This window comes from Thermothelomyces thermophilus, chromosome 6 (assembly GCF_000226095.1).
Source record: "Thermothelomyces thermophilus ATCC 42464 chromosome 6, complete sequence".
Taxonomy (NCBI): domain Eukaryota; kingdom Fungi; phylum Ascomycota; class Sordariomycetes; order Sordariales; family Chaetomiaceae; genus Thermothelomyces; species Thermothelomyces thermophilus.
The window spans coordinates 1,185,862-1,201,466 of NC_016477.1; the positions used below are offsets into that span (position 1 = coordinate 1,185,862).

The 15,605-nt window shown below is 58.1% G+C and overlaps 5 protein-coding genes across 5 annotated transcripts; 4 read left to right on the top strand and 1 right to left on the bottom strand.

Annotated features, from left to right (window-relative positions):
* Window positions 1-787: 787 nt before the first annotated feature.
* MYCTH_40869 (glycoside hydrolase family 76 protein) lies at window positions 788-2,116 on the top strand (the record flags this gene model as incomplete). The annotated part of the gene is made up of 2 exons (XM_003665859.1): window positions 788-878; window positions 933-2,116. 2 exons carry the CDS (start codon window positions 788-790, stop codon window positions 2,114-2,116), a joined length of 1,275 nt encoding a protein of 424 aa, XP_003665907.1.
* A 203-nt stretch (window positions 2,117-2,319) lies between these two features.
* MYCTH_2310121 (uncharacterized protein) lies at window positions 2,320-4,028 on the bottom strand. The gene is made up of 2 exons (XM_003665860.1): window positions 3,818-4,028; window positions 2,320-3,696 (listed from the first exon to the last, which is right to left on the bottom strand). The coding sequence occupies exons 1-2, from the start codon at window positions 3,889-3,891 to the stop codon at window positions 2,409-2,411; spliced, it is 1,362 nt and encodes a 453-aa protein (XP_003665908.1). The 5' UTR covers window positions 3,892-4,028; the 3' UTR covers window positions 2,320-2,408.
* A 1,306-nt stretch (window positions 4,029-5,334) lies between these two features.
* Window positions 5,335-6,425, top strand: MYCTH_40885 (carbohydrate esterase family 16 protein; the record flags this gene model as incomplete). The annotated part of the gene is made up of 2 exons (XM_003665861.1): window positions 5,335-6,295; window positions 6,355-6,425. The coding sequence occupies 2 exons, from the start codon at window positions 5,335-5,337 to the stop codon at window positions 6,423-6,425; spliced, it is 1,032 nt and encodes a 343-aa protein (XP_003665909.1).
* Window positions 6,426-7,971: 1,546 nt separating this feature from the next.
* On the top strand, window positions 7,972-9,981 carry MYCTH_74772 (uncharacterized protein; the record flags this gene model as incomplete). Its single annotated transcript, XM_003665862.1, has 3 exons — window positions 7,972-8,239; window positions 8,485-9,115; window positions 9,178-9,981. The coding sequence occupies 3 exons, from the start codon at window positions 7,972-7,974 to the stop codon at window positions 9,788-9,790; spliced, it is 1,512 nt and encodes a 503-aa protein (XP_003665910.1). The 3' UTR covers window positions 9,791-9,981.
* A 1,845-nt stretch (window positions 9,982-11,826) lies between these two features.
* Window positions 11,827-15,232, top strand: MYCTH_2310128 (uncharacterized protein). Its single transcript, XM_003665863.1, has 2 exons — window positions 11,827-13,149; window positions 13,213-15,232. The coding sequence occupies exons 1-2, from the start codon at window positions 11,960-11,962 to the stop codon at window positions 15,191-15,193; spliced, it is 3,171 nt and encodes a 1,056-aa protein (XP_003665911.1). The 5' UTR covers window positions 11,827-11,959; the 3' UTR covers window positions 15,194-15,232.
* Window positions 15,233-15,605: the final 373 nt, after the last annotated feature.

A 15,605-nucleotide genomic window follows, 5' to 3' on the forward strand; every position in this document is an offset into this window, starting at 1 on the left:
TTGCATCCAGATTGCAACCCTCTGTTCGTCAAACATGCGGGGTTTGCGCCGCGGACATGTGGACAGAAACGAAACAACTGGGGGATAAAGGATCAACAGGGTTCTGGAGAGGGATGCGAGCTACTCATAGTACTCCCCCCTGAAGATGGCAATTCCCCTGAACCCAGGAAATCGCCCATTGGCTGCCCCTAGCGTACCGTACACTGTGGGTCTGAAAAGGCCGGGCAACTGCCACCCGCTCTTGAGTCCTTTTTGTGACCTTGTGGACCGAGAGGCGTTGGGTCGGCGGCTGATCATCTCGAAAGAGAAGACAAGGTGCCTCCCTCAAAAAGGATGGAGGCCCATCCCCCAAGGCAACACAAGGGGCTTCCGGTACATCCATCAACTGGCTTTGGCTCTCCTTTCTCTATTGTTCCTGTTGTCCGCTATTGTTGTCTTGCCCTTCGACGTGTTGATCACCAACCATCGTTTTCCCTTTCCGTTTCTCTTGTACACTTTTTGCTTCCTTTGGTGCGCCCCTGCGGCGCTGTTGTCCTCTTTGTCTTGTTGTGTTGCAAGAGCAATCACGCTGCTCGACGTCGCCTTTGAATCCCTGGAGTACTGTTGTCCTCGTGCCACCAAGCACGGGCACCCCCCAGACACCAACACTGAATACAACACTTGTGTTTTTCTTCTTGCTCGTTGACAGCAACTGGATTGCGCAAACACCTACTCTTCTCTCTCTTCTCTCGTCAAAACCTACTGCATACCCAAGTCCCAAGTACCAGGCACACACACACTGCCCAGCATGCGCTTCCTCAGGTCCCTCAAGCCCGCACTTGCGACCACGGCCGCTATTGCGGCCATCGCTCCCAAGGATCTAGATATCAACGACCCATGTAAGTGACTAAGAGCCCGAGACTTTACTGGCTGGGCACTCCTGACCTCGATAGCCTCGATCAAGGGCGTGGCAAAAACCATCGCCTCCGGCGCCATGTCCTACTACTCTGGCACCGCCGAGAAGTTTGTCGACCTCCCTGAGCCGTATTACTGGTGGCAGGCCGGTGCGCTCATGGGGAGCATGCTGGACTACTCGCACTATACGGGCGACAAGAGCTACGACCGCATCATTGCGACGGCTCTCCTGGGCCAGGTCGGTCCGAACTTCGACTTCATGCTTCCGTCACATTTTGGCCAGGAAGGGAACGACGACCAGGCCTTCTGGGGATTTGCCGTCATGGCGGCGGCCGAGAGGAACTTCCCGCAGCCGGACGAGAATGTCCCCTCGTGGCTGCAGCTGGGCGCGAACCTCTGGAACTCGCTCGCCTCGAGGTGGAACACGACGGCGTGCAACGGCGGCCTCCTGTGGCAGATCTTCGCCTCGAACCCGAACGGCCTCGACTACAAGAACAGCGTCAGCAACGGCGGCCTGTTCCAGATCTCGGCCCGCCTCGCACGGGCGACGGGCAACAACACCTACCTGGAATGGGCCGAGAAGGTCTGGGACTGGACCGAGGGCGTCGGCATGATCGACAAAGACTTCAACGTGCACGACGGCGCGAGCGCCAGCCACAACTGCACCGACATCAACCCAGTCACCTTCTCGTACACGGCCGCCATCTACATGTACGGCGCGGCCGTCATGGCCGATGTCACGGGCGACAAGAAGTGGGTGCAGCGTACCGAGCGCATCTTGGACGCCGCCCGTTCCTTCTTCAGCCCGTTCCCCAACGCCACCAACATCATGTACGAGCACGCCTGCGAGCAGGTCGGCACGTGCAACGCCGACATGCGCAGCTTCAAGGGCTACCTGTCGCGCTTCGCGTACGCGGCGAGCGTGTTCGTGCCCTCGATCAAGCCGGTCATCGAGGAGCTCTGGCATCCCACCGCGAAGGCGGCCGCCAAGTCCTGCTCGGGCGGCCCGGACGGCACCCAGTGCGGGCAGAGGTGGTACTACGGCGGCTTCGACGGCACCACGGGCCTGGGAGAGGAGATGTGCGCGCTCGAGACGATCCAGGGACTGCTCGTCGGCGAGGCGGAGCCGCCGCTCAAGGGCGACCAGATCAAGACGGTCCGCACTTTTGAAGGCTCGTCGAACACCAAGCGGGGGGGGAGGTACGATGCTCGTCTTGCGTAGGTGGGCGACCGTGGCTTGTCTGGATACTGAGTTCGGCTCTCTTTTTTTTTATCATTCCATTCTTGTATATATATATACATATTCTGGTGACCTTTTTTTGACAATTTCTTCTCTGCTCAAGGTGTGAACGGGCGGGGCCACTTTGGCATGTGGCATAGGATCCCGGACAGCCTGGCAAGATAGACAAACATGGACATGATTCTTGACTTTCGTTCATTCTATTTTTTTAGTACGCGGTGTTTTTGTTGTTTAAAGAGTTAATTACGCGTCCCACCACCGCCTCAACCCTTAATTAAGCCACCACGCCGCTCGCCTCGGCCTCCCTCTGCTCCTCGTCAGCGACCGGCGTTCTACCGCGCACCTCGGCCAGGGTTTTCCTCAGCGAATCCAAGAACCGGGTCACCTCTTCCTCGGTACCGACCGTGATCCGCAGGCAGCCCAGGCAACCGTGCTCTTTGCCTCTGAAGCGGACGACCACTCCCTTGGTCTCGGCCAGCCTCTCGTACACGGCCAGCGCAGTGACGTTGTCGGGCTTCCCTTCCTTGTCGAGCATCTCGTACAGCAAGAAATTGCTGTCCTGCCCACCCCTCAGCCGGCCAACCCCTTCGATCTTGGCCATCTCCCGGACCATCCTCTCCCTCTGCGCGATCAGCTTGGCCCGGTTCTCCCTCATCCTCGCCAGCCCGCCCTTCTCGGAGAGCGCGTACTCGGCGATCTCGGCCGTCAGGCTCGAGACGTTGTAGGGCGCCTTGAGGCTGTTGAGCAGCCTGGCGATCTCGGGCGACGCGAAGGCGACGCCCAGGCGGATGCCCGCGAGCCCGAAGGCCTTGCTGAGCGTTTGCATGACCACCAGGTTGGGCCACTCGACCACCCACCCGGCCAGGCTGTCCTCCTCGGCCGAGGCAAAGTCGATGTAGGCCTCGTCCACCACCACCACCCCGTTCCAGGTCGGGTGCTCGAGCACGGCCCGCACGTCCTCCTTGCGCAGCAGCGCCCCCGTCGGGTTGCCGGGAGAACAGAGGTAGACGATCTTGATGGGGCCTTCCGCTGCCCCGCCAGCCGATGCAGACGCGGACAGCGCGGCCGTGATGGCGTCCACGTCCAGCTGGAACCCTTCCTCGGCCGGGCGCAGCGGCACGCGGACCAGCGCGACGTCGTTGACCTGCGCCGAGACGGCGTACATGCCGTAGGTCGGCGGGCAGACGAGGATGCGGTCGCGCCCGGGCGCGCAGAAGCAGCGGAGCAGCGCGTCGATCGCCTCGTCCGAGCCCACGCCCACGAACACGTTGTCCGGCGACAGGGCCCGGCTCCTTTCCCCCCCCTTAGTCCTCGTCGTCGTCGTCGTCGTCCGCAGGTCGCAGAGCAGCTGCTTCAGCCGCGTCTGGTGCGGGTCCGGGTACCGGTGGAGGGCCGAGAGGTCGAGACTGAGCGGGGCGGTGCCGTCCACTTGACTCTGGGGTGGGGAGGAGGAGGGGATGGTGGTGCTGGTGGTGGTGGCGGCGGTGGTGGTAGTGAGGGGCGGGCCGTAGGCGTTTTCATTGGCGTCGAGCAGAATGTTGGTGCCGTCGTCTTTGTAGTCGCTGGATGGTGTTAGAACTTTCCCTCTGGCTGATTTCCTGCTCTTTTTTTTTTTTTTTTTCCCTGTCTTACGATAGGACTGGAAAACAAGTATGAAAAACAAAAGGGTGAGTGAAGGCTTACTCTCGGGCACAGCGATACGGTTCGAGGGCCAAAATGTTGGGCCGCGCGCACGTCTCGAGGTTGAAGGGCGACATGGTGGGTGATGAGTCAATCTCAATTGTGTGCTTCTGTCAATGTGGTTTGGATGGTCGGGCTCGTGGATTCGCTCGCCCCTTTATGGAAGGTTGCGAAGTCGTTGTGAAAGAGTCACACAGGAAGGAGTCATCGGGTGTGAAAGTGAAAATGAACATCCAAGCTCAAACGCCGACTCCGGAGCGGGTCCTCACTTGAGCGACACATCATGGCTCGCTCACAAACGATGTAGACGTAGAACATGAAGTTGAACTGCCATTCATTGCACTTGCAACTGAATCCCACCGAATTAGGCCCGCATCCCTGCACATTTTCTTCCTGTGCAAATCTATTGAGTCGTTGTGCAGAACGAGTCGCCATCAACAGATGTTCTAGTTATACCCTAACCCTAACCGATACACTTCAGATCTTAACCCTAGGCGTAGTTATTGTTCAGTGTGTGACCCAATAGGCCCTTGCAACCCGCCCCCGCCCACCCAAATCAAATATCCCCCCCTCTTCTTTTCTCTCTCTCTCTCACACACACCGTTTCATGCAGCCTTGCATTTTTTTTCTCTCCGCAACCCTCGGAAGCCAAGCTTTTCTGGAAGGCAAACCGAAGATGGTTAATTACACTAGGACCCCGGTCTCGTCGATCCTCCACTTTTGGCTCGGCAGCGCATGCTCGGGCGCGCAGAGATACACTAGTTACCAGGCTCGGCGGCTGGACTGATTGGTTAATTACCCCCATCGCTTCCGGGCTCCGGTAAACCCGAGCGAGATGCTCCTGCTCCCTGGAAAAGCTGCCGGATCAACACCATGCCAGGCCCGCTAGACCATGTTGTTTTTGGTGTTGGCTGCCCGCAGGGTCAACCGCGTGGCGTGCTGCCGGTGAAGGCGCGATGTAACGGCAATAGTTTGTACGATGGAGCGTACACTACCTCTGTTCGCTTGCCGGGGAAGACAGCTTCCGTTTTTTGCTCCCTCTCTGCTAACCATTTTCCATCGTTCTCGCCCTCTTCGCTTCGGCTAGCCGCTGTTCCGCTGTTCCCTCGATCTCTGCAGATTTTCCACGCATGTCGAGGAGCTAGGGAAAATAGTGGTGAAGGGGAAGGGGAAGGGGGGGGGCGGCACTGTGCTATCTCGCGTCGCCTCTCTACACTACACGTAACCTTCGCGTCCCGATAAACCCCCCTCCCCCCCCAAGGCTCCTGACGTGGAGACGGAATATAGCCTGTGCAGCGGGAACCAGTCCTTTAGTCCCGGTTGAATGGAACAGCGGGGTTGCCCAAGAGAAGTTTTGGCCCGTGAGACGGTTTGTACGAGTACACCAGAGCAAATACATAGTAGACTTGGTATAAAGTCGGCATCTTCTTCCAACTCCCACCCCTCTGCCCCAGGTTACCCGGTTTCTGCGCTGCTGCGCCAACTTCATCCTCGCAGACACACCGCCGACAACACTCGCGATGCGTCTCTCCTGGGTTCTCGTTGGCGCTTCGATCGCCTTGGCCAAGTCGCACAAAGACCACAATTTCGAGACGTTGGTCACTTTCGGCGACAGCTACACCGACAACGGCCGGCTGGGCTACTACATCAACCATGGTGGGAAGGCGCCTCGGCCGGGGACGATGCACGACGAGACGACCACAACGGCGTCGGGTGGCCTATCATGGGCCCAGTTCGCTGCCAGGGATGCTGGAGCTACGCTGATGGATTACGCCGTCAGCGGTGCCGTCTGCTCCAACCAGATCGTCTCCCGGTACTTCGACCTCATCAACCGGACCTTCCCGGCCATCCTCGACGACGAGATTCCGTCCTTCCAGGCTGACGTGCTCTTCAAGTCGCTCTACCCGCACCGCACTGCCGAGAACACGGTGTATGCCGTGTGGATCGGCACCAATGACCTGGGCTGGGGCGCTTTTCTGTCGGACTCGCAGACCCCCGGCAAGACCATCAGCGACTTTGTCAGCTGCGTCTTCTCCGTGCTCGACCATGTCTACAAGACGGGCGGACGGCGCTTTGTCATCCTCAACACGGTGCCCCTGGAGCTGGCCCCGCTCTATGCGCTGCCCGAGAACGGCGGCACGCTCGACTCGCAGTACTGGAACACCAAGACCAAGTATAACATGACCGAGTACGGCCAGAAGATCCGCGAGTACTCGACCAGCGTCAACACCATGCTGGAAAACGGCGCCCTTGTCATGGCGTCCCTGAAGAAGCGCTGGCCCAAGGCCATGGTCGACGTCTTTGACGTCCACAGCCTGTTCAACGACATCTATAATGCGCCCACCAAGTACCTGGATGCGCCGCACAATGTCAACAGTTACTACCATCAGTGCGGACCGGCCGGCAGCCCGTGCACTGACCAGCCCGGTTCTCTGAATGGGTATATGTGGTATGACGAGCTGCATCCCTCCAACAAGACCAGTACGTTCTTCTTGGCTCGTTCGGTCCTGGGATATGGGGAGACTGACTTTGTCATGCAGGCTCCATCGTTGCACGGAACTTCCTCGACGTGGTTGCTGGAAAGTCCAAGTACGGAACGCGCTTCCATTAGGTTTTCGGCGCGCCTCCGTCGCTTTCGAGAAGCCAGTGCCAGAATACCGGTGGCGTGACTGGGCTGCCCAGGGAGTTCGCCATCCAATGTGGCTATGGGCTCATCTCGTAGTGTACTATGTGCACACCCATCTACTATTAGTATACGTATACATATACACTCCGTACATAGGTAGATACGAAAACACCAGAAAGCCGTAGCCGCTCAATGTCGCTGTGGTTATCTTGTTGTCACAAAGTATGCCATGTCGGATCCTTTTACTTTGCTTCGTCGGGGCTGTACCGGCAAAAAAAAAAAAAAAAATTGCCCAGACCCAAATCGGAAACCATGCTGAGATTTGTATCCCGATTGGAAACGGGAGGGATGATAACGTAGAAATGAAGGGATCATGGAAAAGGACGAGATGAACCACCAACTTCGAACCGGCGCAAACCAGGTTTCGCTGCCAATGCGTTGAAATCCCTGCATTCAATCCCACAGCTGTGACCCACATCTGTGCAGGGGCGGAAACCGATCGGGTTAGCGCCGTCGTGTTTGCGAGCGGGGTGTGCCCCGCTAGTGCCCGCTTTTCCGCCCCGCTGCAATCTGGTTCCCCCCAGTCCTCGTGGCATTCTCGCGACACGCAAACCCTTCGCTCCAGGTCTTTTTGACACACACCGGCTTGCCGACCGTGAAAGCAAGCAGCCCGGCTGACGCCCACTGACAACCTGCACTAACACACCCCGTCGCTGACACTAACTGGCCTGCCCTCCCCTTTTATCTTTGAAGCTCACCTCATTTTCCCCATCGGTGTTTCCCCGACTTGGCGCCTGCGACGGACCTTGCCCATCCCCGGCACTTGTCGTGTCCCACTGCCACTCTCGGACACGCACACAAAAGCCGCGAAACACTGGCGGCAATCCCGTGGGTCTGCCATCCGGACGATCGATAGCCTGCCCACCGTGCATTTCGGCCCTGCAAGGCACGCTCGCACGCCGTGACAGGCCGCAGTCCTTGCTGGCTGTCGTCTTCCGGGCACGGACAGGTAGCAGCAGCAGCAGCAGCAGCAGCAGTAGCAGCAAACAAGCAACAGCCGCCGCCGCCGCCGCCACCACCACCACCACCACCACCACACCAGCTGTGTGTGGATTGACCTGTCGCTAGGTCGCTAATAATAAGGTTGGCACCTAATCCACGCTGCTCCGTCTCATCCCGTCCAGCCATCCCCGTCTGCTGCTCGGACGGTCCAACGGCGCTGGGTTGACAACGCAGAAGTTCGTCATATCCCGGCTCAACGCTGCCGTCGGACTGGGGTTCCCAAGTACAACCTGTTGGCCTGTCTCGCCTTACACCAAAGACAAGAGAGAAAGAGAGAGAGAGAAGAGAGAGAGAGAGACAGAAAGAGCGCCCCTCAGATTGGTAGTCCAGCCTTCTTTCCCCACAACCCTAACAGCCGCACTTCCTGATCTGATCCGCGGCGACCCTCGCCGTTCCATCCGCCGCTCCTCCCCCTGGAGCCTCCCCCCCCGTCCTCGGCTTGGGCAGCCTCTCGCCCAAATACCAAGTCATGTATTCGGCTCCCTATGGCTACCAAAATGCCGCCGCAGGCCCCATCTTCAACGGCGCCCCACCCCAGCAAGCTGCCCACATGCAGCCCAGCCCGTCCCCGAACCAGCAGCAGCAGATGATGTATAACACACAGCAGTTTCCCATGCCGGGCCAGCCCGGTGCCTTTCCCGTCGGCCCTAATCCAGCCCTCATGGGAGGAGGTGCTGCCGGCTCTGCAGGAATGATGCAGAATCCTGGCATGCCGCACATGGCTGCTAATGGTCAGAGTAAGCGCTCTTCCCTTGCTATCATGTCTATCTTCCCCTACATACCGTTCGACTTTTGGGCCAGGCTGCCCTCTTCCCGTCCCGCTCTCTTTCCGACATACAATACACGATGTTTCCCCCACGTGCCGTGCTTTCAGCGACCTTCCCGGGGGCTTAGGGCTCTGCTTAACACCCTTCCCCGCGGGGAGGCTCCTGGGTTTTATTTTCCCTGCTTTGCGACAGAGACTGACACCTACCTCCGATAGTGTCATTCCAGGTTCCTTTCACAACCTCGCCTTATGTGGCTGCCGTCCCTTCCTCTACGGCTCCCCAGCCGCAGCTGCCGGCCAACTTCATGATGGCCGGCCAGATGGGACCTTATCAGATGAACCCGGGCTTGCCCAGTCAGCAGCCCATGATGCAGCGGATGATGCCGGCCCAGCAGAATCCCGCCGGCATCTCGGTGTCCACGCCTCAGCGCCAGTTTAGCCAGTCCCAAGGCACCCCTACGAGCACCATGCCTCCCCAGCAGCAACAGTTCTCTACGCCCCAGACCCAAGGAACCCCCCAGAACCAGACGCCCACCACGGCACACCCTCCGCCAGGGTCATTAGCAACCCCACAAACACCCACCTTCCCTGCAGACCAGGGGCAACCGCAGGTGAATGGGACTTCTAGCGGCTCCACTCCCCAGAGCCCGGCGACCGACTCTCGGGACAGGGAGAGGATGGCCGTACTCCTGGAGATCAATCAGGAGCTACTGTACGAATCAATACAGCTTGTCAACAGCAGGAACGAGCTCAAGAAGGAGCAAGCTGCTGCCCAGGCCAGTGGCGTCAAAAACAACGACGTGGACTATGCCGAAGAAGAAAAGCTCGCCAACCTCGACTACAACCAGTGAGTGAGCCTAAAACAACTGTCTCCGCGCCACAAGAACGTCTAACTAAGGGGCGACCCAGATGCATGAGGCGGCTACAAGCCAACCTCACCTACATGTTCGCCCTCGCCGATCGCAAGGGCAAAGCTCAGCTCCCGCCATCACCGGCCTACCTCACTCCGCCCCCGCTGAACCTGCAGCTGAAGCTCAGAGTTCCGCCCAGCACGCCAGGCGACCCGATCGAGAGACCGGCTGACCCAGTTGCCGACCGCGCCGAGCGCGACCAACTGCTCAAGAGCCTTTACAAGAAACTCCACACACTGTATCCGGGTATCGACCCCAACAAGGAACCACCTGCCCAGCCGCCTGCCGGTGTGCGGCCGTCGGGAGGAGCACCCGGAGGAGCACCGGCAGCGCCAACAACAGAAGCAGGAGGAGGAGGAGGAGGAGGAGGGGCGGGTCCCAACCCTACACACAACCCCAACCCTAACAACGCAAATGTTTTGGCCGGGACAGCAGCACCGGCACCGCGATCAGTCGCCGGAGCCAAGGCCTCTCCGCAACAACAAAACGGCGGCGTCAGCGGCGCGTTTCAAGTCCCAAATCAGAACAGTCCTGCTCCCGGCCCCGGGCGGATACAGGGGACATCGATGACATCGATGATGGCCGAGGCTGCGGCGCCGGGATTGGTGTAGACAAATGATTTGCGAAGGAAGTCCGTAACGGAAAGAAAGAGGTGGCATCATGGCTGAGCCAATATGTGACGGAGGTTTGTAGTGTATGTACGATGGAGTGGTGGATTGAGGTATGGACTTTGGCTTTGATACATAGATCTGGAAAATTTCATAGGCGGCTGATGAAGGGATGGGCGGCTGGATTCCCTGTGCATTCTTTACGCTGATCTTGCGGTGTTTTTTGCATGGCGGATGTAATTTTTTTTTCTTCCCTTCTCTTTTCCATTTCTACATAGCCTTTCTTTTTAGGTGCGGGGAGAAGTGGAAAGAGGGATATCCAGGTTCTCTCGGTTCAGGGCGTTGGGGTTTACAGGTAGGTTCAGCGATACTTGTTCAGGCTACTAGGTACTGAGACGGGCTGAATGGGGGAATTTGGAAGGATGGGAGCGCGGAAAGTAATGAACGCTGTCGGTAGTAGTTGGATGTAACTGGTTTGGTTTGCTCTGTCAAGGAGATCCAAGTAGGGAAAGAAGTTGATATACATAGGCCGCTGTGCGAACATGCAGGCAAAATGAAGCATGAGCTCCCCCGGTGTACGGTTGCTTCGACTGTTTCAGTAGAATGCTCAGCACCTGGCGTTGGTGTCATAAAAACACAAGCGTCATCTTTCGCGGAGTACTGCGTACTGTATGTATGTACGTACTGTGCCTGGAGGTGCAAAGCAAATGAGATCGGACGAGTATCGGCTTGTTTTAGGGGACGCCTACACTGAACCACTACTACAGTGCGTACGGGCCACATCCCCGGGTCGCCCGCTCCGGCCGCGGCGGGGCCCCGAACTTGTGGTGCTGCAGAATGGGCCTCCGCTCTGCCCTCGGGGCTTTCGTTCTAACTGATGGGCACCACCTATCGTGCGGCAGAGCATGGCCTGCTAGCCAGGTCGCTAAGAAGCATGGGATAAGCGATCTGGGCTTTGTTTGGTGAGGCGGATTGTAAGGGTTTTTTTTTCCCCTCAAATACGGGAATGATGCTGAATTGGCCTGTTGAAGACAGTATTTTTTTTTTCTTTGTTGGTCTCCTGAAGGCTTCAACTACCCCTTTTACCACAGCACTTTTTGCTTTTCATAAGGGGGCTGATTATGGGTTCGCATTGCTGGTTGGCTGTCTGACGCCTTGCAGTTGAAGCTTCCGTCCCTGCGGGCTTCTCGAAGGTGGAGCGCATCTGCAGATGCCGATTGGCAGGAAAAGTCTCCAATGAGACCCCACCTCTTCCACATTGATACCCACCTTGAGTTTGATGATGGAGTTGCGCGAACCCAATGCACCGAGCTTATTAGCTGCTTGCTCAAAACTGGAATTGGTCGCCCAAAGGTAAATTAATGCGTCACCCTTGGAACCGCAGACTTCTTTTTTCTTCAGCGTTTCTTCAAGCAGAGAACCCAGAGAGAGGAAGAGGGGAGCTGTCGCGCTGGCAAATTTCTGATCCATAACCTGACAACGAATTGGCGGTGGAGAGCTGCCCCGCATTGCCCAAGCCTTGGGAGAGCGACTTGCTTCCTGCAGATTGCATGGATAATGCAGGGGCCTCGCGCCAAAAGCATCCCATCTCAACCGACTTAACCAATGCCCACCGCTCGGCACACTCTTTGCTTACTGCTTTACACTCCGCCGTTCTTGATGTGGCCAAGTTGCACAACCATCGCATCTTGCTTGCCGGTTGACTTGTGGCCCAATTTGCCGCAGATCGCTTCTGATCGTACTGTTTCGGTGCCCTCCGACCACTCGATGAAACGCGCAGAGCGCCTGCCCAGCTTGCCGCGAGCCAAGACCCACACAATTCGCGGTCGACGATCTAGGTCTCCTCTCTCCACCTCTTTCCCCTGCACCGGACCCATCCCTGTCCCGTTCTCTTTTGAAGGCTAGCAGACACGCTCTTTCGAAGCCGGCAAGGCTTTTCGAAAAAGCGTGCCAGTGAAAGATTACCAAGACGAGTGCAGCGCAGTCCCTGCCTTTCAACGGCCTTGTCTCCGCCAAACGTCTCCGCCAAACGAGGGTTGAGACGACTGCGTCGAAAGCTCCTCGCCCGCAACCGACCCTCTCGATTCTGCAACTGTACGCGCCCCAAACTGTCTTGCTGCGTTCAAGTGGTTGTTGCACACCCGAGGCTGCGGAAACGGGTCTGGCTTCGGGATGGAGCCAGACCGGGATGGAGGAGAGACACGACCGGCATGTGCGTTGCAAGATTCGACGTCACCTAAAGAGAGCGCTCCGGGGCCAACCAATTCACCGCCGACTACCTCGGAAACGAGCAGCGAGACAAGCACCCACGACTCTCTCGTCACTGTTCGCCTTTCCGAGCCGCCATCGCTTCACCTAGTCACGGGCGCACCGCCGAGTACGATTCCCGCGAAGACGAGCCCGCTTACAAACTACGAGTCGAGCGATGCCCAGGCTGAGACGCCAGGGGAGGACGACGATGACAGCGAATCGGAGATTTTCGAGCCTGAGAACTCGGCATCCAAACGCAGACCCAACTTGCTCCAAGAATTAGGGCGGGCCAATGCGGAGAGTACAGACGATGGGGGAGGGGAAAATAATCGCCCCGGCTCGAGTTCCAGCGTAGGGTCTGAGCGAGTGGACTGGGAAGAATTACAAAAGAAGGAGGAACTGGAACTGAAAGAACAAGGCTCCAACAATGTGCGCTCACCATCCCAAGGCACACCTATTCCCGTTCCTGCCGCGACTGACACCTCATGCACGCGACAGACCACGGCTTCGCTATTGGCCAGGACAGAGCAGGAAAATGTCCGATCTGCGACAGGCTCCAAGGGCGGGAGGTCCAAGGCGACCGAGAAGCGGCAGTCACGCGAGAGCCGGCCTAGGCCTCCCTCGATGGCACAGCTGCGGAAGATGGTCAACGGTCCGACCCCTCCCGCACTGCGATACTCGAAGCTGCCGCCGACGCCAATGACCGAGCTTGACTTCTACCTGGCCTTGGTCAAGGACCCCAAGCAGACGGCGGCTCGGCTGCCCACGCTGCTGACCAACAAGGTACGAAAGGGCATCCCGCCGCCCCTGCGAGGGGTCGTCTGGCAGAGCATGGCAGGTGCCCGCGACAGCGCCCTGGAGGAAATCTTTGACCGACTTTCCGGCGAGTCCAGCCCGTATGAGGGCGTCATCAGCAAAGATCTCGGGCGAAGCTTTCCCGGTGTGGACATGTTTCGCGATCCGGACGGCGATGGCCAGCGAATGTTGGGCCGGGTGCTCAAGTGTTTCAGCCTCTACGACACCAAAATTGGGTATTGCCAAGGACTAGCGTTCCTTGTAGGGCCTCTGTTGATGCACTTGCCGGACAAGCAGGCTTTCTGCGTTTTAGTCAGGTACGTCAGATCTGAATACCCACCGACCAAAAAAAGGTGGTAGGCTAACCTTGCGCGACCAAGGCTGATGGAAAACTACGATCTGCGCCAATGTTTTGTCCCTGACCTGTCGGGCTTGCACATCCGAATTTACCAATTTCGCGAACTGCTGCGGCAGCATCTCCCCACACTGTCGGCCCATCTCGACGGATTGCAGGTCGAGCCCGCCTACGTTTCGCAATGGTTCCTGTCGCTCTACGCCGTAACGTGCCCCCTGCCAATGCTGTTTCGCATCTACGATGTGATTTTCGCCGAGGGCGCCTCGGAAACCATCATGCGAGTAGGCTTGTCTCTCATGCGCAAGAACCAGGTGCGCATATTGGCCTGCACCGAGCTCGAAGATGTGATGCGCCTGCTGCTCTCGCGGGGACTCTGGGACTGCTACAACTACAACGCGGACGAGTTTGTCCAAGACTTTGTCGCACTCGCCAACGTCGTTACCAAGGAACGACTGATAGCGCTAGAACAGGGGTACAGGGAAGCTAAGATTAGTCCGAGCGCCAATCTCCGTGGGGCACAGGCGGCACAAGCGTCGGCAGATGTAACGACCGCCGCCTCCCGTTTCCTCGGTCGCATCTGGACCTCTTCATCCACCCCCAAGCTTGCCCCTATTCCGGCGGCAGCTCAGCCTTCTGGATCCACGTCCAACAGCACGCTCAACCCCGGAATCGGCACCGGATCGCGTTCGCTCAGCATGCTTCGGCGAAGCACCTCGAAACAGAGCCTCTCGTCGATGGAGGCTGCCTCCTCGACAACATCATCTGCTGCTAGCGTTCTCAGTTCCGTCTCGACCGAAGCAACCACTATTTCGCGCGACAGCGCTCCCGACGACCTACCCAGGGAAGCGACCCCGTTGGCATCCAAGACGGCGCCAACCGCCTTCTCTGGGAGCGTCAATACGTCCAAGGACGGCAGCAAGTACTTGCACAGTCAGATCGAAGATTTACTCACCGCGCTCAGCGAACTGCAGCGGAATCATGCGCTCCTGGCGAATCAGTTGCAGCGGGAGAAGGAAGAGCGCGAGGATGACCGGCGAGCCGTTCGGTCGCTGCTGGACGGCTTGCGCAAGAAGGCGGATGCAAAGATGGAACGCAACGAGACTACACCAACCGAGCAGGCCACTGTGTCCGGAGGCGCCAGTACCGGGCCGACAGCGGAGCAACTTTCCGACCTGCTCGACGTCGTCGAACTGCGCTTCAACGAACCGGCTGCCAGTCCCAGATCGTCGACGCACGAGACGAAAATGCAACTACGAGAGGAATTGGCGAGAACGAGAGAACAGTTATCACAAGAGCGAGCGAAGGTCAAGGAATATGACCGCAAGATACAGGAGTTGGAACAAGAGGTGGCCACCGTGAGGGACCAATTGAGGGACACCCATGCGCATGTTCGGAGTGTACACCAAGAAAAGCAGCGGCTCGAGAGACAGATCCACGGGCTGCGGGCGAGGGCGTCTGACACACCACCAAGCGCGGACAATGGCGAATGGTTTCCCAGGACCGTTGGCGGCGGTGTCGCAGGAACGGGGCTTCGCGGGCTCAAACTGGGCCGCAGCAGATCAACGCCCTCGCAAGCGGCGTCAAATCACGGAAACAAGCGCGTGTCGTCCGCGACGATGAAGAAGCAGGACGGCAACGAGCCGTTGCCGTCCGGGGGCACTCAGAATAATACACCTCCCAACGAGAATGACGCCCTTGTCCTTGAGCTTGTGCAGGCCAAGACCGCCGAAGCCGTTGCCCGGCAGGAGCTGGAAGAGGCGAAGCAGAAGCTAGAGCAGTTCCGCAAGGCATTCGGACTCGCTCCAGGGGAGTCGCCGCCGGTGCTACAGCATGGAGGGAACTCGACGCCGCCGCCGCCGTCGACGTCGACGTCCTTCAGCGGCATGATTGGCCGGCTGACGGGTTCAAGCACGATGCCTGTCGGCTCGGAGTCGTTCACGAAGGCGTCCCTCTCGCCGACAACGAATAACACATCGAGCGGCGGGTTCTGGGGCTGGAGGAGGTGAAGTTTTGCTCGGTCTAATAACTGCTTTTCTGTTTCTCTGGCTTAATCCGTTTTAATTTGGGGCGCTTTTGTGGATACTTACTCTACGTTAATGGCTGGGGATGGAGACGGAAATGACCCGGCCGCGGGACGGCTTGTCTCTTTGTGAGCATCATGATGATACCAATACTGATTCCTGGTTCCTGTGTGTAATGGAATATGTCTGGGGAGGCTGGCGGGCGCCGGGGTTACTTCGAAGACGAGAGAGAGCATTGCTCGGGAGCGACTCGAGGCTCAGCCGGTCAGAAACACCGGTTATTTGATAGAAAGAAGCTGTAGATTAAAGTAATCCATAAAAGCACACATCTTGGTGCAAAAAGACAAGGATGCGATGTAGTTGACTGGTCGTGCACATGTTTGATCTTAAACGTCAT

Excerpts from the sequence above, each read along its gene's own strand:
- MYCTH_2310121 (XM_003665860.1), bottom strand. The coding sequence starts at position 3,891 with ATGTCGCCCTTCAACCTCGAGACGTGCGCGCGGCCCAACATTTTGGCC. Across the intron at positions 3,697-3,817 it reads CCGTATCGCTGTGCCCGAGA|CGACTACAAAGACGACGGCA; the intron begins GTAAGCCTTCAC and ends AACACCATCCAG.
- MYCTH_2310128 (XM_003665863.1), top strand. The coding sequence starts at position 11,960 with ATGGAGCCAGACCGGGATGGAGGAGAGACACGACCGGCATGTGCGTTG. Across the intron at positions 13,150-13,212 it reads GCTTTCTGCGTTTTAGTCAG|GCTGATGGAAAACTACGATC; the intron begins GTACGTCAGATC and ends TGCGCGACCAAG.